This window comes from Pygocentrus nattereri, chromosome 18 (genome assembly GCF_015220715.1).
Source record: "Pygocentrus nattereri isolate fPygNat1 chromosome 18, fPygNat1.pri, whole genome shotgun sequence".
Lineage (NCBI taxonomy): Eukaryota > Metazoa > Chordata > Actinopteri > Characiformes > Serrasalmidae > Pygocentrus > Pygocentrus nattereri.
The window spans coordinates 23,905,934-23,930,105 of record NC_051228.1 but is presented as its reverse complement, the minus strand read 5'-3'; the positions used below and the strand labels follow the sequence as shown (position 1 = coordinate 23,930,105).

General features: G+C 38.7%; 1 protein-coding gene across 1 annotated transcript in view; it reads right to left on the bottom strand.

The window, feature by feature from the left end:
- Positions 1 to 282: 282 nt before the first annotated feature.
- fam163ba (family with sequence similarity 163 member B, genome duplicate a) overlaps positions 283 to 24,172 on the bottom strand; it is a 39,786-nt gene continuing 15,896 nt past the window's right edge. The window contains exons 2-3 of the mRNA XM_017708139.2: positions 6,572 to 6,687; positions 283 to 2,294 (exon numbers count right to left, since the gene is read on the bottom strand). Coding sequence (XP_017563628.1) covers positions 1,890 to 2,294; positions 6,572 to 6,664 — 498 coding nt within the window. The 5' untranslated portion in view covers positions 6,665 to 6,687 and the 3' untranslated portion in view covers positions 283 to 1,889. The remainder of the gene's footprint in view (positions 2,295 to 6,571; positions 6,688 to 24,172) is intronic.

Sequence of the window (24,172 nt, the reverse complement as noted above, 5' to 3'; positions counted from 1 at the left end):
GCTCTAAAATGATGGTCTTCCTCTCCCCCATCACTCAGCACAATCCTAGCCAATGTGGACATCTGCTTACTAATGCCACAGAATTGATACTAATGCAGATGCCGATATTGAAACCCTAACTATGCATGCTAATACTCATCTGATATGTTTTTCTTTAGAACCTACTAAACCTTAAAATGATGATATCCTCATCTCTAACCCAGAATTTTCTGCTAATACTGGCCATATACCGATGATCCCCAATGTTGATAGGCCATTTCTAGGGTTAAAAAAAGAGCAGAATAATTTTCACCAGTTTTATTATCAACACCGTGTTCATAGTTGTACAGATTAAAATATGACATGTTTTGCATCACCTTAGCCTACAACATGAAAACAGAGTGCCTAAAAGCTGGAACCAAAATACGTCAATAAAGTACCAATGCAGATAAAAGAGAACACAATAATAATAATAATAATAATAATAATGATAATAATAATAATAAATAAAGTGCCTTGCATTTGCTTACCTGGCACAAAAAGTGTGTGCGTGTGTGTGTGTGTGTATTTGAGGGGGGAGGGTAGTAGAGACTTCAGAGGTTTGGCAGGAAGTTGCCAGGACACAAGCCACAATTACATGGTGATTGCAAACATCAGAACATCACCATTAGGACTTAGTGTGTCAACTACAGAGAAGTACCAACATCACTGCCAAAGCAAAAGAACTGAGGAAAATAAAATGAAATACTTCTGTAAATCAGTGCCATCATACAAAAGGAGCCAGTCGCTTTCAATGCTCTGTTCGTATTTGCAGTAATCAGAACAGGGTTCAGTGATGCCAAAGAACAGCAAAACAGAAACTGTTAAAAGTCTTGCAAATAATAAACCACTCTTAGTCCAACAAGCAAAGTTTAGAAAGAGCAAACAGAGCCCTTATAATCCACCAGGGCTTGGAGCTTGTGGAAGCTTTAAAGCTTCACACAACGGGTTATATGAGCAATAGCCATCAAATAAATACTATGAATTACTTCAGTGGCTGCAGATGTCTCTTCCAACACATGAATGCAGGTGAGAAAAAGATCCAAACTCTCCAGTTAACATAGCAGAAGAAATTGATAACTTTTCAAAACAGAAATATTTTCCAATAAGATGAATGTTAAAAAAACATAAACCTGTATCTGTAATAGCACACTGAGTGGGGCTTTATAAATAACAAAGCTCTTTTAGAAAAAAACATTTTACTTAATCTTCATCTTGCTTTTTTAGCAGCTTATCTATACTTACTTATAATATTTCATTTCATTTACATTTTTTTGTATTTTCTTTTATTGCAGCCCACACTGAGCTTTAAGTTACAGCTTGTATTCTGGTTGGTGTTTTAGCCGAGTTGGTGTTTCTATCATTTCATCATAAATATAGTCCACTTAAGTCACACACTGACAATACAAAAGGTACAACTTGGTTTTATATGTACAAAAGGACGTGTCAACCTTTTTGCTCTGCCTGGTGGTCTTCCTCTGTAAAATGAAAGGATCGTACTCTCCAAAGCCCTTTTCTAAGGTGCCACCTACTATTTCTGTCTTTTTTTCTTTTAGAGAACACACTGTTGCTTTTTCTCCATCATTACCAACCTACAGGCCAGTCATTGAGAGAACCTCTCAGCGAGATTGAGAAATAGTGTTCATTATCTTCCATCTTGCCTCCTGGACAGCAGTCTGCCTTTCCAAAACGACCATGTCTTATTAAATAGCACTGTGCTCTATTGGTCGTCCATAGGCCGCGCTTATCCAGCCAAACACAACAAAGGTGACCTTCCTATACACTTTCTGTTCAAGTGTATCAGTCTAAAACAAAACAGAGCATTCATGCTAGCCTTTGTTTTGGCCTGCAGGCCTGCAGAGGGTGCAAGGCTAGACGTCAGTGCTGATGCTGCAGCTGCGGGTGAACATTTCCCTCATGGTAATGGAGCGGTTGAGATTGAGCTTGTGGTAGTTGGGCAGCGGCGTGGGCAGCTCCAGGTCCTGCTGCTGAATGCTGCGGTAGCTGAGGCGCTCGCCACCGTTCCGCAGGCCATCTGGCTGCTGGAGGTAAAATGGCATTTCATAGTGCGTGCAGGACGGGCAGAATGTCTGAGAGCGGGTCAGCTTGCGGGCCGGGGGAGGTGTGAAGAGGGCAGGGCCATTGGGGGTGGCCGCCGCGGGGACGGTGGCCGCCAGGATGTTGTGATTGGAGTGCACGGGCGGCAGGCGTGACGTGACGGCAAAGTCAGGCTCCTCCTCCTCCGACTCGGATTCCTCCTTCTTACAGCAATAATACTGAGACATAGAGAGAAAACAGGCAAATTTCCTTAATGTTTGAATTATTTTGGGCTTACAAATGCACAGAACACAGAACTGTACAAGATCCAAATAGTGCAAATGTTGTGTAGCACTAAAGAATCTGAGCTATATGGTGGGTGGAGCTAAAAATCTTTCCCATCACTTTTCTCACCACCTCCCCACCTACTCCTACTGGCCCTGTGACTAGAAGGTCGCCGGTTCGATCCCCTGTGCAGACTGTCCATGACTGAGGTGTCCTTAAGCAAGACACCTAACCCCCAACTGCTCCCTGGGAGCAAGTGTGCTCACTGCCCCCTAGTGTGTGTGTGTATTCACTAGTGTGTATGTGGTGTTTCACTTCACAATTTAATGTGGTTAAATGCTGAGGTGGAATTTCCCCGTTTGTGGGATTAAAAAAAAAAAAAGCATCACTTAACCTAGATGCAGTCTGAAAGTGGTGGAGCTACAGCTGGGTAGGGTTACTAATGCATTTGCAAAGCTTGTAACTCAGAATTTACAACCTCTGACTAGGAATAATCAAAGAAAATGTCCCCAAAATTTTCCTATATATAGGGTTGGACAATATTCAATATATTCGGCACTGATGGCTGAATATTTAATACACTGTCCTAAATGTATTCAGTAATTGTGCTCTAAAAAAGCCTCAGTAGACTGATAAATCAATGTTATCTGTTATTAATCTCAGTGTTACTGAGCTCTGCTAAAGCCTGAGTAGCCTGATAAATCAATGTGATGATCAATTATTAATCTCAATGTTACTGAGCTCTGCTTAAGCCTGAGTAGACTGATAAATCAATGTGATGATCAATTATTAATCTCAATGTTACTGAGCTCTGCTTAAGCCTGAGTAGACTGATAAATCAATGTGATGATCAATTATTAATCTCAATGTTACTGAGCTCTGCTTAAGCCTGAGTAGACTGATAAATCAATGTGATGATCAGTTATTAATCTTGGTGTTACTGAGCTTTGCTAAAGCCTGAGTAGACTGATAAATCAATGTGATGATCAGTTATTAATCTCACTGTTACTGAGCTCTGCTAAAGCCTGAGTAGACTGATAAATCAATGTTATGATCAGTTATTAATCTCAGTGTTACTGAGTTCTGCTAAAGCCTGAGTAGACTGATAAATCAATGTGATGATCAGTTATTAATCTCAGTGTTACTGAGCTCTGCTAAAGCCTGAGTAGACTGATAAATCAATGTGATGATCAGTTATTAATCACAGTGTTACTGAGCTCTGCTAAAGCCTGAGTAGACTGATAAATCAATGTGATGATCAATTATTTATCTCAGTGTTTCTGAGCTCTGTTAAAGGAATGATCAAACTAATAATCTCAGTAGTAGACATGTTTACAAGTGATAAAGTGTAGCATTGATGTTGTACTGGACTTCTACTCAGGGGATACTGGAAGCAGCAGTGGACTAAATCAGGAGGTGTGAGAGACAAAAGTTCTGTTTTTTTTAATGATAAGGATGTATTTTTATTTAGCCACAGAGGTTCACGTATATGATAACAGTAGGGTAACTACAGCATTAGAACATCCACATGCTCTTTATTACTGTACTACCAGCAACACTGCTGGGTTTAATACAGACTGTGTGAATTAAAGGACATTTAATGAGAACTGGGGCAAGTCCATAGAAAAACTCAGATAAGACCAGGTCTTCATTTATTGTGAATAATGAGGGCTGTCATTTTGTTGGGTCGTTCACCCTAATTTAAGTCCGCTGGTCTAGAAACAGGCAGTGTTAGCGAACACTAATGATAAAAATATGTCACCCCAACTTTATGTCTGTCACAGTGCAAGGGCTGACCATTGTAGAACACATTAAACTAGGTCAAACTAATAAGTCCATGGAAGTGGGGATGAGGCTGATAAGGAGAAGGATGAAAGCATGTCTGAACGGACTGAGACCTGTGGTTCTATCTAATTATGCGATTATTAGTGGTTGGTTACTATGTGCAGCAACTGAATTAAGGAAGATATCTTATTAGATACACGTTGCCTTGTCTGTGACCTACAAACATGTGTGTCTACTTTTCTCTCCTGCTTCCTGATGTTTCAGATTCACAGAAATCGGAGAATATGCCATGCTCTATCAGCATGGTCACAGCAGGGATACAGTGTCGCCGTCAGAGAGCGCCAACGTGAACTGACTGCTCGATTATGGAGGCCACAAGAGGTAGTGTGAGTGTTTGTGACAGCGAGCCACTTCCTTAAGACAGCAAGCGGTGAAAAGTAAAGACACTAGCATGAGATGAGAACTAGAAGGGCACTTAAACACCCAGCTGCAGGAAGAAAGTACTACAACACAGGAATACATTATTACAACAAGGTGGAGATGACTTTACTGCAGCTTCATGGGGAAAGAGCACAGATATAGAGAGAGAAAAAGAGACAAAAAGAGATGTATTGAACTGGCCTATCCAGGCTCTGCCCACAAATGTTTTCTATGCAAAGGTGGCTTCAGTCCAGGTCAAGTTTTACAGAATGGTGGTAAAAAATCTTATTTAACATTAAGAGAAACTGTAGCATGCTCAGATTTTGTAAAAGGAAAAGTGTTTGGATGGACTGCATTTAGAAATTTTCTTATTGCGTAATCAATCTAATATTAATATGGCAGCATTTTAAACTCAATGTTATGTACCAGTTCTGAACAAACATTTTGGTAGACCTATATGAAGTTAAAAAGAGAGTTGTGCTGCAGTTTGTCCTTATCTTGACAAGGATTTCCCCTCACATTCTGTGAAGCTTGTTCAGTTCTAAGAGCCCATATCCTTTCATTTTTTCTTTTTTTTGTAATATAAGTATTTTTTGGATTTGTGTTTTTATATAACCTCTCTTTATATCTCAAATGTAAATAGTCTTTTGTTACTTACCCTTTGAAACTGATATTTAAATGAGCTCTGTTCTGACTGGCAGCCCTGTATTGTGCATTATTAAAAAAGCAGTCCAAACTGAAACATGTGATGTAGTGGAGTAAAGCATGCCACCGCTGGCATGTGGAAACTGTAGTCTGATGAATCATGCTTCTCTATCTGACAATCTGATGGACTAGTCTGTGTTTGGCAAATGCCAGGACAACATTACCTGCCTGACTGTACTGAGCCAACCATAAAGTTTGGTATAAGAGGGATAATGCTATGGGGTTGTTTTTCATGCGTTTTCCTAGACCCCCTCAGTTCCAGTGAAGGGGAATCTTAATGCTTTAGAAAATATTTTGGACCATTCTATGCTTTCAACTTTGTAGGAACTGTTCCCTCATGCTTGTGCCCCAGTGCACAAAGCAAGGTCCATAAAGGCCTGGCTGGGTGAGTTTGGTGTGGAAGAACTTGACTGGCCCACACCAAGCCCTGACCTCAACCCCATCAAACTAGAACAGAGATTGTAAGCCAGCATCAGTATCTGACCTCACAAATGTTCTTCTAGATGAATGGGCAAAAGTTCCCACAGACACACTATAAAATCTTGTAGAAAACTTTCCAGAAAAGTGGAAGCCTTCATAGCTGCACAGTGGGGATCAACTCCATGTTCATGCCTATGGACTTTGAAAGTGTTGTCAAAAATCTCCTGTGCAGGTGTCCTAATACCTTTGTCCACATAGCGGATATGTAAACACATTCTTTTTCATGACACCACAAAGATATTGAAATCAAAACAGGCAAGTTTCCACACATGGACTATATGGATATGAAATCGGGGAGTGAACAATATGTTTTAAAACTGTAACGTGTTTACATAGTATATTAAATGCTATCATTAAATGAGGAAAACATTGTCTCTTCAACAATAGTTGCTGCAAAATAATTTACTTGAGGGCAAAGCATGGAAGCATTTATTTATTAAACATCATTTGAAAGACATAATTCTATTTGAAAGACAGACATAATTCTAAATTGCTAGACAAGAAATAATGACAAAAAGATCTAAAAAATGACCCCACTTACATTACTCAAATTTCATTACATTAACATACATTGAAGTTACACGTTAAGCGTTTTTTTCCTTCCCTTATAAAGTTATCATATCAGAGATACGAGGTTTTGTTATGACAGCAACAATATCGCATCCACATCACTGTCTTTCACTTTATTCTTTTTAGCAGTAATTGCATTATTGTGACATGTTTCACTTGTAAAAATTACGTTCACATGTCAATCAAGTAAACTCAGCTATCGCTTGTTTTTAAAGAAAGAGAAATGAAAATAGTTTATTGTGTTTGTTCTGTTACATATTGGCAAACATACCTGCAGCCTACAGTAGCACAGTACAGCGATGATTAACAGTAAGATTACTGTAGCTAGAATCCCGCCTGTGATTACCACTGTCCCGGCTGTCATTCGAAAAGCTCTCCATCAACACCCTGAAAGAGAGAGAGAGAGAGAGACAGAGAGAGAGAGAGAGAGAGAGAGAGAGCGTAAGGAAATGGAACCTCCTAGCTCCCCCAAGGCACATTTTATTGAATTATTTCTCGCTCATAGCTCATTGAAATGCAGATTCTAAGCTTTCAATCCTCACCACATTTGTGTTTGTAATTAGAGATATTTTGTCATGATTTGATGAAAAGTTAATGTTGTGAATACCAGTCTAGATTTGTTGGAACCGTTCTTTACATTTTTGCCAGTTTCTTGATCAGTTTTTGACATTGAAACAAGCTGCAAGTGCAGATTCAACCCTGTTAATACTGAATGTAATTGTAATGAAGAATACATTATGCAAATAATTATGTAATTACATACATATATTTAAATGGTATAACAACACAAGACACTTAAGCAACTTCTAAAAGAGTCACTGACTGAGCAAAAAGTAGATACCAAGGAATAAATGTCCTTGAGAGAGAGAGGGAAGGGGGAAAAAGCTGATGACATCACAGGTAACCTTCCCTGCCACCGTGAAACATTCAGCGTGATGTTGAACTCTATTAACTTCAATCAAACGTGTCAAAAGAATAAGCTATGGGTATTTTAGCCTGCTTAACATCTGCTGCATATATGATTTGAATAGCAAAATGGCCACAAATAGAGGAATGATGAAGTGAAATGGGCAGAACGAATGAGAGGGAGAGAATAAGACAGGCTGAAAGAGGAAATGATGGAGGGTCTTGCTGTGACTGAGAGGCCTGATAACGAACAGAGGCGACAGATTAAATGGAGGGCACAGAGAGGTCAAGGCACAGTGAGGTGGATGAGGGAGTGATGGAGTGATACTAGATCGAGCAGATAAAGCCATAGAAATGGAGCATAAGTGGCAACAGCAGTGCAGATAGATGAATTAATGGTGGTGTGCTCACATGAGCAAGCATGAACTTTGACCTGCACTGAGACAAGCTGCCCTTAGGTCAAGACTTCCATTGAATCATTTCTATTAAAAACATGCACAGTGAAATTAATGTATACAATGGAAATAAAGTTCACTATATCTTTTAAAACATTTTTTCTTTTCAGTTGAGGCCCACTTATGACATTTATGCACCCAAAGCACTTGTAGTTCTTTTTCAACTTCTGTGTGCCCATTAGAATTAAACAGAATTCTGGTTTTACTGTGCCTTTAAGACCAATTTATAGCTCCTCTCAGAACAAAATCTCTCCAGTTTTTCATGTTTTGACATATTGTGAAAATGACTCTTTCTGTGTGTGGATTACTATTAATATCATAATAATGAATGGCCCAAGAGAAAAGGCACAAATTGTCTTGGGGGGGGGGTTGGGGGGTGGTTCCTGGTGAGCCTGGTTCCTTTGACCTACATTAAAAGTTATGTATGCTTTTGTCTTCTGTAAAGTTACCATTTGGAGATACAAGGTTTTGTTCTTATATGTAAATATATTTATGTATATGTATAATATATGTATATGTAAATACTCTCTTTTCTAATTGTTTAAAATGTAGTCTGGGCTGATACATTCTTCAGCTTGAGAGGCCATTGGTAAGCTGCTGTAGGCTGAATAGGCAGATGCACGTAAATGCAAAGGTTTTGTGACATCACAAAAGCAAACAATTCAAAACAGGATGTTTTTGGCAGCCTAATGCATAAACTGTGGAACAGTGGACTGTATGGTATTTTTTGATGCTTTAATAATGCTTACATACCACATCAATCTCTTTCCTAGACAATTATTTGCTGTGTTTGAAGCCATAGTAAAATACTCAATATGCACATTTATGACCTCTACACAACAACTAAATTCTGTATTAATGCTCAGTTATTGCTCATATGGACATCTCACTGTAGTAAAAGTTCAGACCAAGCATCAGCATTTGTGAAATAAACCTACCCTAAGTAAGAGTTTAATTAAACTTATTTTCTTGATAACTACAACTAGACTTATTCATTCTGTAGATAGCTAACAGGCTAACTAGCTCCTCCATTAATATTCAGTGTTATGCTTTGAACTAAAGTGTTTCCTGAAGTATTCACTGTAAAAACTACAAGTAAAGAAGTAAAGAGTAAAAACTAAAGAATATGTTATTGAAACTATAAGCTTCAAATGTCCATATTTTTGGAAGATCTGACATATTAAACAATGTTTGAAGTGAATATACATCACTGTTAGCATGATGCTAACACGGGCTAACATGCTAACATTGTTGCAGTGGCAATTTAATGAGCAAAAACGATGAACAACATGAAAGTTTCTACATGAAGTACTACTATTTTATGATACAACAGGCACCTGTTCATGATTATATGATGAAATATGAAAAAATATATGCACCTTAGCAGAGGCGGGGCCTTTGCCTAACTTGTTTAGTTTGCACACAGGAAGAACCAGCACTAAAGCCATTCATGTGGTTTGATCACAGTCAAGGGGGCCTCACTCAGCTTCGTGTAATTCCCGGCCTAAAATCACTAATGCACCGCCTCCTGTTGTGGCGCCTCCTGTGGCTAAATGCTTTTAGAAGTTATTGTTTATATTATAGTTATTGCATTTGTGAGCATACTGTGGGTTTTATGTTACTTTTACAACACTGAATGTCTGCATGTTACAGTGAAAAGGCATAAAAAGTGGCCTCACTGCCTCAGGTTTTGCCCTATTGTCAGTATACTGAGTTTAAAATCTGCCTGGTAGAACAAATAAACAGAAATGACTCTTTAAACCCTTAAAATCTCAGGCTTATTACATACTACTACATACAGACTTGAATGCAACCTGGCAGAGCTATTCTTAGGTTATAGAAGTGTATAATAAAAATAGCCATTTAAGGGGTTGTCCGTTCCATCAAACCTCAGAAAAATGAGATATTGGTGTATATTGTGTGCTGAAAGAATGTTCCCTAATCACTAGTGAAGGGGTCGGCAACCCAAATGTTAAGACGAGCCATTTTGTCAACAATAATCAAAGCACCTTGGGAGCCACAACATTTTATGCCTATTTTAACATCGTGAATGTCAATATGTCTCAGTATGTGCTAATTTGCTAGCATAGGATATAAAAATGCTAAATTACTTTGCTCCGCTTTAAGCTTTGGCCCAGCTATAGCCGCTTATCTCACATCTCCAGCAGTAAACTCTTCCACAAAAAAAAAAATAGTGTAAAATGTCTCTCAACGTTTGAGTTTTTACAAGAATTAAGTCAGCTTAATTCTTGCTTAATTCTTGCTTAAAGCCAGCAAATTTTTCTGTTCCACCTTAAATGTTGCCTGAGGTGCCAGAATGTAACTGTAACCATTTGAGGTGGAAAATTCAGACAAGAAGCTGGTGAATGAGAAGCTGTTAAGCTTTGTGACTTGTTAGTGTTTGGCAATTTCTCATTGCAGATTTAACATATTTAACATAGTTATTATGAATGCAAATAAGCCCATTCATCTCCAAATTATTCCTGTTTGTTTTAAATCTTTCTCTTTGCCACATCATTGGTTACTAACTAAGTGAGACTGTTGTCTGCGTTGCTAAGGTGACATATGGTGGAGCAGTCTGTGCGCCAATCTTCAGGGTTAAAGGTGTACAAGCAGTTCTACATCATTTAAGACCATTTAAGACAATTTACTGTTAAAACTGTATTTGAACAATCAGCAGAGCTTTATTTTACTGCAAAGGAGGATTATTTTATTTTACCTAAATATCTAATTCTGCTGTGGAGCTGCAACAGGGCAGTAAAAGAGCTTCATGTTGCCAACCGCTGTGCTAGTGTACAACTGTCAAGACACTCAGACACTTTTTGAGAGAAAAAAAAATCCTTCTTCTGTATTTCTGTGCGAAAATGGATAAGGAAGAAGGGTGAAATGAGCTAGTGACCCAAGGTATGTATTTAAGGGTTAAAGTTGCTGAATAGTTGCTGAAGACAGAGTTTTGTGCTGTGAAAGGCCACAGCAAGTTTGCATGTGTCAGCGCCCTAGGAGACTTCACACTGACTCTTCCTCTGCTGACTAGACCTCTCCTGCTCAGGGACTTGTTAGCTCAGATATAAATTATTTCCCTCAGTATCTTGTGATGCCTTGATGATGTTTATGAGCCTTTCTGAGCTGTTTCTCCTAGTTTGCTTGCATAGATGATGTACTGCACTAAATCAGACAAAGTGACACAGACCAAATCCTTCACTGGGGAAAGAACCCAGAAGACAATAACTGCAGTGCATGGACTTGTTAGTTCAGATATATACTGCTCTGTTTCCCTCAGTGTTTGGTGAATTCTTGTATGTGTACAAGCATTTCTAAGCCGTTTCCCCTTGTATCTAGAATTAGAATTAAGAACCATTTGTCACTGTGCTTGCACACTGTGAAATTAGACCTCTGCATTTAACCCATCTGTGCAGTGAAACATCCACATACATGCACGCTAGTGAACATACACACTAGTGGGCAGTGAGCACACTTGCCCAGAGCAGTGGGCAGCCCTATCCATGGCGCCCGGGGAGCAACTGGGGGTTAGGTGCCTTGCTCAAGGTCACTTCAGCCATCAAACCGGATCAAACCGGAAACCATTCGGTCACAGGGCTGGTTCCCTAACCGCCAGCCCACGACTGCCCCCAGTTAAAGAACTCTCTGTCACTGACATGGAGGACATGTGGGGCACATTTCCCTCACTTTCAAAGAAATGTAATTCCAATCCTCACACTTTTTGTTAAGATAAACATTAGGAAAGTATTGTGGGGATGTTGTGTAAGCTAACATTAATCTAATCATGAGTTTATCATAGCTAATTGTGACTGCAACAGAAACTGAGGTATCAAATAATTTGATAATGTTCAATGCTCAGAAACATGTTAACTTTTGAGTTTTGAACATTAAGGCTGAGGTTCTCAACCTTTTCCACCTCGAGTGCCACCTGTTTATCACTAGAAAGCAGGAAAACTCACAAGAAAACAAGACTCAATGTTTTTGCTTAAAAATTTCTTTCTTTGGGAAATTTTCAACACTGTGATATGTGGGGGGCCACACTTGCAGTATTGGGTGTGTATCAGTGAACATGAAAAATCAAGAGAGTATTGGTCTGAGTAGACTACTGAAAGGTCAGGTGTTTCTAGAGGCAAAAAATTATGAAGTTGCCTTTGTGTACTGTCATCGGGGGGTTTTGTATTATTGCTGTTAACTAACACACACACACACACACACACACACACACACACACATAGGCTTTCTAAGCCACTTATCCTTCTGGGCCACAGGGGGAGCTAGAGCCTATCACAGCACTCATTCAGCAGAAGGCAACTGTCAAACATCCATCCATCCATCCATCCATTTTCTAAGCCGCTTCTCCGTCAGGGTCGCGGGGGGTGCTGGAGCCTATCCCAGCAGTCTTCGGGCGGAAGGCAGGATACACCCTGGATGGGCCGCCAGTCCATCGCAGGGCAGACACACAGACACAGACACAGACAGACACTCACACACTCACACACACCTAGGGGCAATTTAGCATGTCCAATCGACCTGACTGCATGTCTTTGGACTGTGGGAGGAAACCGGAGAACCCGGAGGAAACCCACGCAGACACGGGGAGAACATGCAAACTCCACACAGAGAGGACCCCGGTCACTCAGCCGGGGAATCGAACCCAGGCCCTCCTCGCTGTGAGGCGACAGCACTACCCACCACGCCACCGTGCCGCCCAACTGTCAAACATTTAACATATATTTTTATTATAAAGTTAATTATTTTTTCACTGATTTTTATGACAAAGTGCCATCACAGGTCCACTACAGACCTCAGGCCCACCCCAGTATAGGTCCAAGGATCTACCGAGGGGTGCTTTACGGCCCACTTGTGGTCCTCGGCCCAGTGGTAGCCTTGACTTCAGTTGACTGTTCAGACTGCAGGCAAATCAGATTTGTTTCTCAAATCAGATCTTTTGAGATGATTGTCCACACTTTGTAAGTGATCAGATTGGATTTGTGTGTCCAGACATTACCAATTTATCTGCATGGGTTGCTGTGGTAACAGTGTAGGCTTGAATGTAGGAGAGATGGAAGTGCATCATTTCGTCCTCCAAGCTCTTCAAAATGATCTGGAATAAGCATGAATCTTTGGCACTCTTCTTGAATCCCAGCACTTCCACCCCTCTGGATTTGACATTGTCATTGTTTAGCACGATTTGAGCAGCCATAGCATCCAGACTAAGATGCATCTGTAAAAATATGATCGGAATCACGGTTCAAAACACTTCCAAATTTGATTTCATGTGTTTTGCTGTCCAGGACATCAAAAATCTAATTGGATATGTTAAAAAATAGGATTGAGGCTATCAGTCTGAACATAGCCTTAGTCAAACAATGCCAGCTACTTAAATAGCAAGTTTAATATCTTGTTAACTTACATAGGACTATCTGATCTGTCATGCTTGCCAGTGTTTAGCATGTTACTAAACTAACAAGTTTGTTCAGTATATTTGTTTATAATTGTGTCAAACTGATGATTAACTATTGTCTCACACTTGTGCACTTGTGTTGCACTCTTTTTTTTTTCTTAGGCTAACATTAACATTCTGTTGTGCTTCTCTGTCCCTTCACTTTTCAAATAGCTTCTACGCCCCTGTCAGGCTGTTCCTGTTTTCTGATGATGGATTTGCCATTCTGTCTGTGCTCTTGACCATTTTGTCCATTTGACAATGATTCCAGGAAAAGTCCTAACAGAGTAACTCTTCACATGCATACTAATGGATATGACTCCCCAATGTTACAGCTTCAAAGTAAATTTCTTTCTACTACTTTGAAGCTCATACGTAGATTGGCTACCCTTACACTGCTTGTTATGAGGAACATAACTTCAAATTCCATCGAAGAACAAGCCCCAATCATCAATACTGAAACCTTTTCAGGCTATGCCTTTGATAGACCAGTTTCAGAGTATTGTGTTAAAACATCAATTAGAAATAATCAGATTGTAGTGTACTACTGTTAAAGGAAGAAGAGAACACTCTGATGGTGACACCCTGTAGTATGTTATTAATGTTATTAGTGCTGCACAATCTAGAGAAGGTTCATAATATTAGTTGTTCATTGCTGCTCACTAAATAATGACCTCACTAATCAAGTCTTTGAAATTTTGGGTCAGTACAGGGTCTAAGGACAATAAATCACACTCATACATCACACTGTCCAGCATACACTTACATTACAATTAATTTAGACAATTCTTATATAGTCATACAGTACAGAGTGTTATATCATTTTATAAACTGGATAGTTCCTGTCCTTAAATCTGATTGGCTGAGCCACATTCGAAAGTGTTGTAAAATCCATAATATATGCATACCTATAACCACCTAACAGCAACTGAATTGTGTATTACGGCGCCACAGCACAAAAACCCTTCTGCTGTTAATGGAATAATCTTTGCCTCTAATGCTGCTCACATGGACCACCAAGTGTACTGATAAAGTACAAACCTGTTTTTGTTTAAACTGAGGAGCTTATGTTCTTGCTTAGAACTAGTCTGGTCAGCTAACTAAGAGGATACGTGACAGCTAAAAGCCTAAACAGCTCTATCTTTAATATCACACGCTTGAATTAAAGTACTTACAATATGGTTCACTGTAAAACAGTAGTATAAAAGTCTAAAAAAGAGTCACTTAAAAGGATTACACAATTCAAATGTTCATGCTTCAGTCAGAAGTCGCTTCTAGAGTCTATTTCTAGAGTATGGATGTGGCTGAGTCCCAAATGACTATTTATTAGTTATATTATGCTGTGTTGGGGCACTTCATGTTGTGCCTAAGCCCATGATAAAATTGCACTGCCTCTTCTGGCTTTTTGCTTTAATATAGTCACATTACAAAACTATATTACACTTTTTCTTACACTTCTGTTTTTTTATTTTCTTTGTGAGTTCATAGGGCAAGGACAATAAAAGAAACAGTCCTTTGACCCTGAAGATGTCATAGTAGACAAGAGAAAAAAGAGAAACAATAGAAACAGAAATGTTCCGTTCAGCCATGCTGATGTCATAAAGGAACAGAAATGTTCCGTTCGGCCATGTTGATGTCATAAAGGCCAAGAAAAATAAATGTAACAAACAGTTAAAAATAAAATAAACAAACACTTTCGCTTGTTGTTTAAAAAATTTAATAGCAAACAAGAGCCGGACCAAATCATACCTGATTTTGGAAAAATGGATAGCAACTTGTTCAAGTTTTTGCATTCCATGGAAAAAATGAACCATTGTTGAACAGAATGAATGTTGAAACAGAATTTTTTTATAGTGAAGTAATCATTGAATATCTATACCCTTTTATACACTCTTTTGTTTGTAGAGTTGGAAGAAATGACATTGACATAAATGACAAATGACATAAATATTGTCATATTTCCCAGCCTTGTTCATTTGTATGTTTGCTTGTTCCTTGTAGTTGTTTGAAAGTTTCTGGCCAACTGAGCCAATGGCAGCATCTATGCAGATGTTTCAGCATTGCCTCACTGGACTGGAGCGGTTGGTTTCATGTTTGGCGATAAAGGCTAAACCAAAACACACAGCGTTTAGTATTTATTAGCCAAGCTATCTTAGTGAAAATGCTGTAGACTCTGTTGCTAAGCTCATTGTAAACCTAATTTTGTGTTGTGGAAACATAAATGTTCTACCCTACTGTATCTTAAACCAGCATTCTGAAAGTGTCTGAGTCAGATTTATTGCACTGGTGGCTGAATGTCTTTCTGCTTTAAAACTGTCCCACAGTTTGTACACTTTAAAGATATACAGGGACAGTTTAAACCATATATTATGCTTACCACATGCACTCTTCTCAGAAAATGGCTGTTTTGCAGATTTCTTGTGGCAGTAGTGATATGTAACTTAACAGAACTGCTTGCCTAAATAAAATCTTATAGTGCAACAAAGCGCTTTCATTTCATCATCTTCCCAAATGTTGTCTATTCTAATACAAGCTGAATTATGCCTGCAGTGTGTTTAAACTGCAGAACATACAGCTTAATTTTTCTTATCTTGATTGATCTTGAACTTGATTGAATATCTCAGATCAAGGAAAACTGGTTATTATTTTTCTACAGTGCAAGAACACAGCAAGGGACAGAACAAATGCAAGTATATTCCATGCAAGGGTTAAAAACAGTACAAATATTCGACTTTGTTGTTTGACTTCAGGCAGTTTCGTGAAGACATACACACACTTGCATATAATAATCTCATTTCTAAAAGCATACTCCTCTTCATTATTCTCTTTCCATCTTCAGTCCCTCTCTCTTTTGTCCTCTCCTGTTTTGGAAGGACCCACAGCTGTTCATGAGGGGCATCCGTCTCAGCCAATCAAAATCGCTGTCCGCGAGTAACTTGTACCTGCCCAGAGGAATCGAATTAGGGCAATCTAATCTGATTCGTTCAGGGCCCAAATGTAATCAATAGTTCTGGGTTGGAAATGAAACAGGACTGTTGGTTTTTATTAGATCCTGAGAAGATCTACTGTGGAGACAGGCAGCATGGACGGGAAGGGCCTGCTGAACCATGCTTAGGTTGTGAAGGCCTAAAGCTGCATTTACTCCATTCAAACAACAACCCAGCTGTGTGTACTTCACACAACATTTCCTCATTCAAACAGTCCAGTCATATTTACTCCATTCAAACAATAACCCAGCCATGTGTACTCCATTCACACAACATGTACTCCATTCACACAACATGTACTCCATTCACACAACATTTACTCCATTCACACAACATTTACTCCATTCAAACAAAAATCCAGCCACATGTACTGCATTCACACAACATGCACTCCATTTCAGCAACCATCCAACTACATTTACTCCATTCAAACAACAACCCAGCCATGTGTACTCCATTCACACAACATTTACTCCATTCACACAACATTCACTCCATTCACACAACATTTACTCCTTTCAAACAACAATCCAGCCACATGTACTCCATTCACACAACAAGCACTCCATTCACACAACATTTACTCCATTCAAACAAAAATCGACCCACATGTACTCCATTCACACAACAAGTACTCCATTCACACAACATTTACTCCATTCAAACAAAAATCGACCCACATGTACTCCATTCACACAACAAGTACTCCATTCACACATTTACTCCATTCAAACAACAATCCAGCCACATATACTCCATTCACACAACATGTACTCCATTCACACAACATGTACTCCATTCACACAACATGCACTCCATTCACACATTTACTCCATTCAAACAACAATCCAGCCACATGTACTCCATTCACACAGCATGTACTCCATTCACACAACATGCACTCCATTCACACATTTACTCCATTCAAACAACAACCCAGCCACATGTACTCCATTCACACAATATTTACTCCATTCACACAATACTTACTCCATTCACACAATATTTACTCCATTCACACAATATTTACTCCATTCACAATACTTACTCCATTCACACAATATTTACTCCATTCACACAATACTTACTCCATTCACACAATATTTACTCCATTCACACAATATTTACTCCATTCACAATACTTACTCCATTCACACAATATTTACTCCATTCACACAATATTTACTCCATTCACAATATTTACTCCATTCACACAATATTTACTCCATTCACACAACAAGTACTCCATTCACACAATATTTACTCCATTCACACAATATTTACTCCATTCACACAACATGTACTCCATTCACACAATATTTACTCCATTCACACAACATGTACTCCATTCACACAATATTTACTCCATTCACACAATATTTACTCCATTCACACAACATGTACTCCAATCAGACAACAACCCAGCTGCAATTACCCCAGTCAAACAAGAATCCGCCATGTTTACTCCATTTTAACAGGAACATACTGGCGTTTAGCACATTCACTCATCAACCCAGTTGCATTTACTCCACTTTAACAACCTAGTTGCGTTTGGTCTATTCTAACAACAACTCACCTTCATTTACCCCATTCTAACCACAACTCAGCCATATTACCACAGTCAAACAACCCAGCCACATTTGCCCCATTCTAACAACCCAGGTGCATCTACCCCCTTGTAACAACAGCCCAGCTGCATTTACCCCATTCAAACAACAAGCCAGCCGCATTTACCCCATTCAAACAACAACCCAGCCGCATTTACCCCACTCAAACAACAACCCAGCCGCATTTACCCCATTCTAACAACAGCCTGGCTGCATTTACCCCATTCTAACAACAATACAGTCTGGGCCAAGAATCAACCCACAAATTAGTTTGTATTTTTTCAATGTTGTTTTTTAAATGATGTTGTAAGTAGAAGCTGAACAATTTAAATTTAGAATTAGTTTAAATTTTAAATAATAAAAAAAAACATACCCCCATGTTTTCATGGGTGGAGCCTTATTTTAGCCAAATCCCTGTATTTTAGAGCAGGGAGCAAAACTGCATCCCTGTCTCTCATGGCCACATGGTGAGCAGTTATATCCCATTGTTTTAAAGTAAATGTGCCCCAAAATCTGAAAATCAGAACATGAAGAGTGATCAACACATAGTAAAATAGCTGAATATAGATTTTCTGCAGTTAAATACACTTTTTGTTGTAATGAAATATATTATGATTTTGTGTGTGTACAGCTGCTTGAAGCTGTGTTTGCTAGTCAAGTATAGACTAGCATTTTTGAGTTTTCCTCAACATTAGCTGAAATTGTCACTTTTATAAAAGAACCATAATTTTATATAAGGTCAATCAAAACAAAAGGAATTCAGTCTAAAGTCTGAGGCAGACAAAAGTCTGAATTATATATGTGCTTATTCTACCTAATACTTAATTTTATCATTCAAAATAGTGATATTGATATGAATAGGTTGACTACCTGTTAGAAATAACTATTCATCAAGCCCTCCATACACACACATTCAGGAATACACACACACACACACACACACACACACACACACACACACACACACACACACACATTCATAACTCGATGAACCCAAACAGGTCATCCATTACTGTGAAGCAGGCAGATGCAGCATGCCTCTCCCACCTCCCTGCATGGAGAACTTAATTAAATCCCTGTGTGAGGAATGTGTTGCTGTAACACAACATGTAGCTTTAATTATTTACCACACACACTGACACACTCTGTTCCTGATGACTGTAGTCTTGTTGAACAACGGTGGAGAAGTGCTGTCGGCCAAAGACAAGCGTGTTTACAGACAGAACAATGACTCTTGAGACATGAACAGACTTGTCATTCTCACCACACACACACACACACACACACACACACACAGAAGATCTCCCTGATGTGCTGAGCAAAGAAACACATTTCAGTGAAACATGGCAGAAAACACAAACAAGGCCATTTCTCTGTGTTGGAAGCACAGAAGGTGCGGTAATACAGCCTGACAGCCGACGGCATTGCGGCTGGGCAGAAGCCACAATACGAGTCGTTTGTGTCTCCATTAGCAACGGCGCTTGTCACTGGCCATAACTCCTGTGTGATGAGAGAAGCCAGAGTAAAACGCACCTCTGCACACCCTGCCTCTGTCTGATGGGTATAGATATCATAGAATATAGACGTGATGCATAATACAATACCGGCCTGTGCAGCGTTTACATTTGACTTCCCAATGTTGACTCAGGTTAATATTAATAACACACTAAGGCTGCAAGCATAAACTGACTTTCCCAAATGTGCTACACTCAGTCAGGCTCCGTATGACTGATTTAGTCTTTCAGTGCAGAAAGAACAAGAAGGAAAATATATATTATAGTCGAAAATGTGGTTTTATATAGTGTTACAATGGTAAATAATCAGCAATTAATTTGAATGGTTCCTAATGGTGGGTAAAAAATTGAGAATTCTCACTAGACAATGGCAAAAATATAACTTGAAAACCCTAGAAAGCTAATTTTAATGTGAAAATCCAAGAACCGATTCCAGAGAAGTGACAAGATTGACTAAATTATTGTTGTTCGTATAAAACGATGTATTATGTTAAGTATACAATAATGCAGAAAGGCTCTAATGACAACAGTGGCATGTTCAACCTCAAAACGTTTTGCTATGGATTGAACTGGGTTGAACAACATGTTTGATTGAAACCCAAGACATGTTTATCATAAGCGTTTTATGGGTAAAGTTTTTAAATAGAATTAGGCAGAAGGGTTTCAAAAAGGGCATTCTCAACTGCCATAGTTGCAATGTTTGTTTAGAACAGAACAGTGGTTCCGCTGTTTTTGTTTAAATAAGTGTTTTGTCACGTTTTGTCAGGGTTGAATGCAGCCCAGGTAAAATGCAACACATAGGATTAAAGCCAGCAAACTGTGCTAGAACAAGAAGCAGACACATTCAAAAAAAAAAAAGAAAAGAAAAGAAAAACAGTTCAAGGTTAAACAGAATACACAAAGAGTCCAGGGAGGCAGAAAAAAGGCCTCAGAAACTCAGCTGGGACTCAGAGTGAAATGAGCTTCAGGTGTGAAAGGGAGTGAGCTGGAGGACGGGTGGATATCGTGATCAGTAGGCTGACGAAGCAGAGTGCGGGAGAGTGGGAAGAGGTGGAGCCTGAGGTATAACCTCTGCACACGCCACATTCTGTTTTAGTTTTATTCCAATATGTTAAATTCATGAAATAAAGAGTTATGCATTCAACTGTACATAAGTGTGTCTGTAGACAATGTGTTAAAGGGGAATTCCACCAATTTTACAAAATCTGAATAATTCAGTTCGTAAGATGTAAATAGAGTCATTCAGAGAGGTCTGATGTGAAATGGTTCAATGCAAAGAAACATGTTTCTTTACACTGGTGGTGATAGGAACCATTATGTCTACAACACAAACATAGCCATTTTATTTTCTATCCAAAACCACCAGTGGATCTACATGTGCCTTCTGAGTTTTATTTGTCATGTTAATGTAATGTAAAATAAAAAAAGTCATGAATCTAAACATAGCCTTTGGGGACTATTCTGCCTTGCAACACCCTGTGTGTAACCCTCCACCATGCATGAATTAAAATTAAATGGATTAAAATACATTTTAAGCCAAAACGTTATCACAAAACTATCATAAAATAATGTGTCAGACATAAGGCAGCATATCTCTAATCATTCATTCATTATTCATTCAATAATTTACTCAATATTCATTGTTATAACTTTCTGTCAGGGAGCTTTTAGAGGTGGATGTCAGGTTCCTGTTACCATCACTGTGAGCAATTCTGACTCTGTAAATTTCTCTACAATTGGGCATTTCACACCAAACCACTCTGACTGACTTTACATCTTAACCATTTAATTATGTCAATTTGTTTTGGAAAAATCACTGGAGTTCCCCTTTAACTCATTTTCACTTCAACAAAACAAGTCATTTGCCCATATAATTGCACACGACCTTTCAGAAACATTTTTTATGTAGCTTAGGATGCTTCATGGTACAGGTTGTTAAGTTTGACTGTGTTTTTTTTCTTCCAAGCTGTACAATTTTAACTCAGTTATGGAAAAATATATATTTATAGCAAAATTTCTACCCCCACCCCCAATTTGCCCCCATGTATATGACGAATATCCTGTTCAACAAAACTGTTCTGGCATCAGGCCTCTATGACACTAAAAAATTCTGAAAATGAAGATGAATAATGTATGTATGGTGACAAAAACTGAGCTGTGACCTGTAATTTCACATTAGATTGAACAAGATTCTGGCCAATATTATCCAACAGCTGTTGTGCAGGAACACATTTATGGGCAGAGCATGAATAGATCAACTAGTAGCTGCACATCTGGTTCAACACATTCTTTCTCTCTGCCTGATGGTTATAGATTTCAAAGAATTTCGATGTGATGCATAATACAATACTGGCTTACGCAGCATTTACACCTGACTTCCTGACGTTGATGCAGGTTAATATTAGTAACACATTGAGACTGCTGGGAAGAACAACCTCGCATATACACTTGAATACAGAAATGCCCTTACAGTCTGACTGTAAAGTCTCTTCCCCTGGGCCTGTTTTGCGTGGATTAAATTCAGCTTTGTAGCAAAGTCCATTCATGATAGATGCTGATGTAGATATGCGGAAAAATTATCAGATATTTGATCGCACAGCTCACAGTTCACAGTTCACAATAATTCCTGACTCTTTTAGTCAGTGGGCTTTCTGTAAGGCTTTCATACACAGAGTCTCAGTGTTGCACTTCAAGCAGTTTGCTTACTTGTTCTTTTAATTGACTTTCCTAATGGCTGATGATGAACTGTGCTAAGTCAGGCTATTCTCCACATGACTAAGTCTGTGTCCTTCAGAGGGAAAAGAACTGGAGGGTAATAATTACAGTACAAAAATACTTGGGACAAAGTACAAGGACAAACTCAAGGCAATTTATGTTTCAAAATTGCTGGATCATTAGTGCTGAATTTTGGGTATGACTACAAAAATATAACACAGTAAAAGGTTCTTCATACTCATGCAAACATGATTTTTGTTTAAACAATCACTTGCATGGTACTTTTGGGAATCAAAATGGTTCTTCTATGGCATCACTACATCATTACATCGTTGAACACCAAACATGATTCATATATTCACTTTATTCAGATGTCTGTAAATGAATTCAAACACATATATAACATTATTCAGCCTCTTTCATTTTGCAGATTTTCTCAGATGACATAAACTCACTTGAGCAATCATGATTGTCTCTGGTGTTGGCATGGTAACAACCAAGCTGATGGATCAGCTGTGTACCAGCTACTAGAACCATTTGACAAATATCAGCTTTCTGTTTTGCCATGTACTGTGCTAACATCAAGCCAGGCAGCTTGAAGGGAGCCTGGCCACATTCTATTACTCCTATATATTAGTCCTATATATCAACACTGCTGTGTCTTATCCATTCAGACCAGCACAACACACAATAACACACTACCGCCACATCAGTGTTACTGCAGTGCTGAGAATGATCCAGCACCCAAATAGTACCTGCTCCGTGAGGGTCCATGGGGGTCCTGACCACTGAAGAAAGTAAAGGGGGCTAAAAAGTATGCAGAGAAACAGAAAGACTACAGTCTGTAACTGCAGAACTACAAAGTGCACCTATATAGTCAGTGGAGCTGATAAAATGGACATGGACTGTATATATATATATATATATATATATATATATATATATATATATATATATATATATATACTTCACTTTTGCACTAAAGCTCCATAGGAACCCATTCATTCGACCCAAATATTTCTTATTTTTGTGTTGCCTTTTTAAGTCTTAGTCAAATGGCCTTGCTTTTGAAAAATGAATTTTCTCGCTGCATTTAGACCAAAGAGTGTTATGAGTATTTCTAAAGACCCATATTTCACTGGGTTTATCTGTAGTGAAAGCAGTTTTCAGTTCTGAAGGACAGCAGAATGTGATGAATAATAGCTTGCATAACCATATGGCCTCAGAAGAAGCACGTCTACCTACTTACACATCGCATAGGAGTACACGGTGCATATAAAGTTATGTCTCATTACTTAGTCACACATCAGAGTCAGTAAGAGCAGTTTTAGGTAAGAACATAAAACATGGCTTTGCTTTCTCTGTACCATATGCATAATCTGGCTCTTTGTGCCTGAGAGCAAATAAAGCGTTACCCATAGCAACTCAGCTCCAGCATGTGAAGTAAGCATATTTCAGCATGCCAGAGGAGAGTGCGTGTGTGTGTGTAGGTAGACAAGATAATATCCAGTTGCTCATGACTACAGTGAGAGTTAATATTGTATTTTCAGCACACTCAGCTCCTGTCTGCTGCAGCAAGTATATCCACTTCCCTTTCAATCAGTTCTGTCAGATGTCTATCTATGGACCTGACACTAATAAAAGTATTTTCTGATAAATTGTATTGGTTTTCAGATCAAGAATGGCACACATTTGCAGAGATTTGGGGAAAAATATAACATTGTGATATTTTGGACCAATATTAACACTAAATTCAGGTACAGACTGGATATTTTGTAAGACCTTCATATCCACTTTTTCTGGCTTGAGGTTTGAATGTACTGTGCCAGACTACGTTATATGTGTTGCCATGTACACAGCACATGGTAGCTTCTGATTGGTGGAAAGCACATTTCACACCCGAAGCAGTAACAGCAATGCATGATGCACAATTTTAGCTTTTCACACCATGTGTCGTGTACATTTTGGGTCTATTTTTGATGTATTCTAGCAGTTTCTAGGCAGAAACAGTAACAAATGCACTGCTCGTCATAATGTACAGTCTAGTAGGCCGATAAACAATCAACAAAACTAGCTTGAACTCTTTAACAATGTGATAGCTGGTATTCTTAAACTATTTTAAACATTTAAAAGCTATATAACTATCTATGTTCAAATGGCGTCTACATATTGTTACATGTATAATATATATAAAGCAATAAATGACAATATAGAAGTTACAGGAAAATGCAATGCAGACAGACAC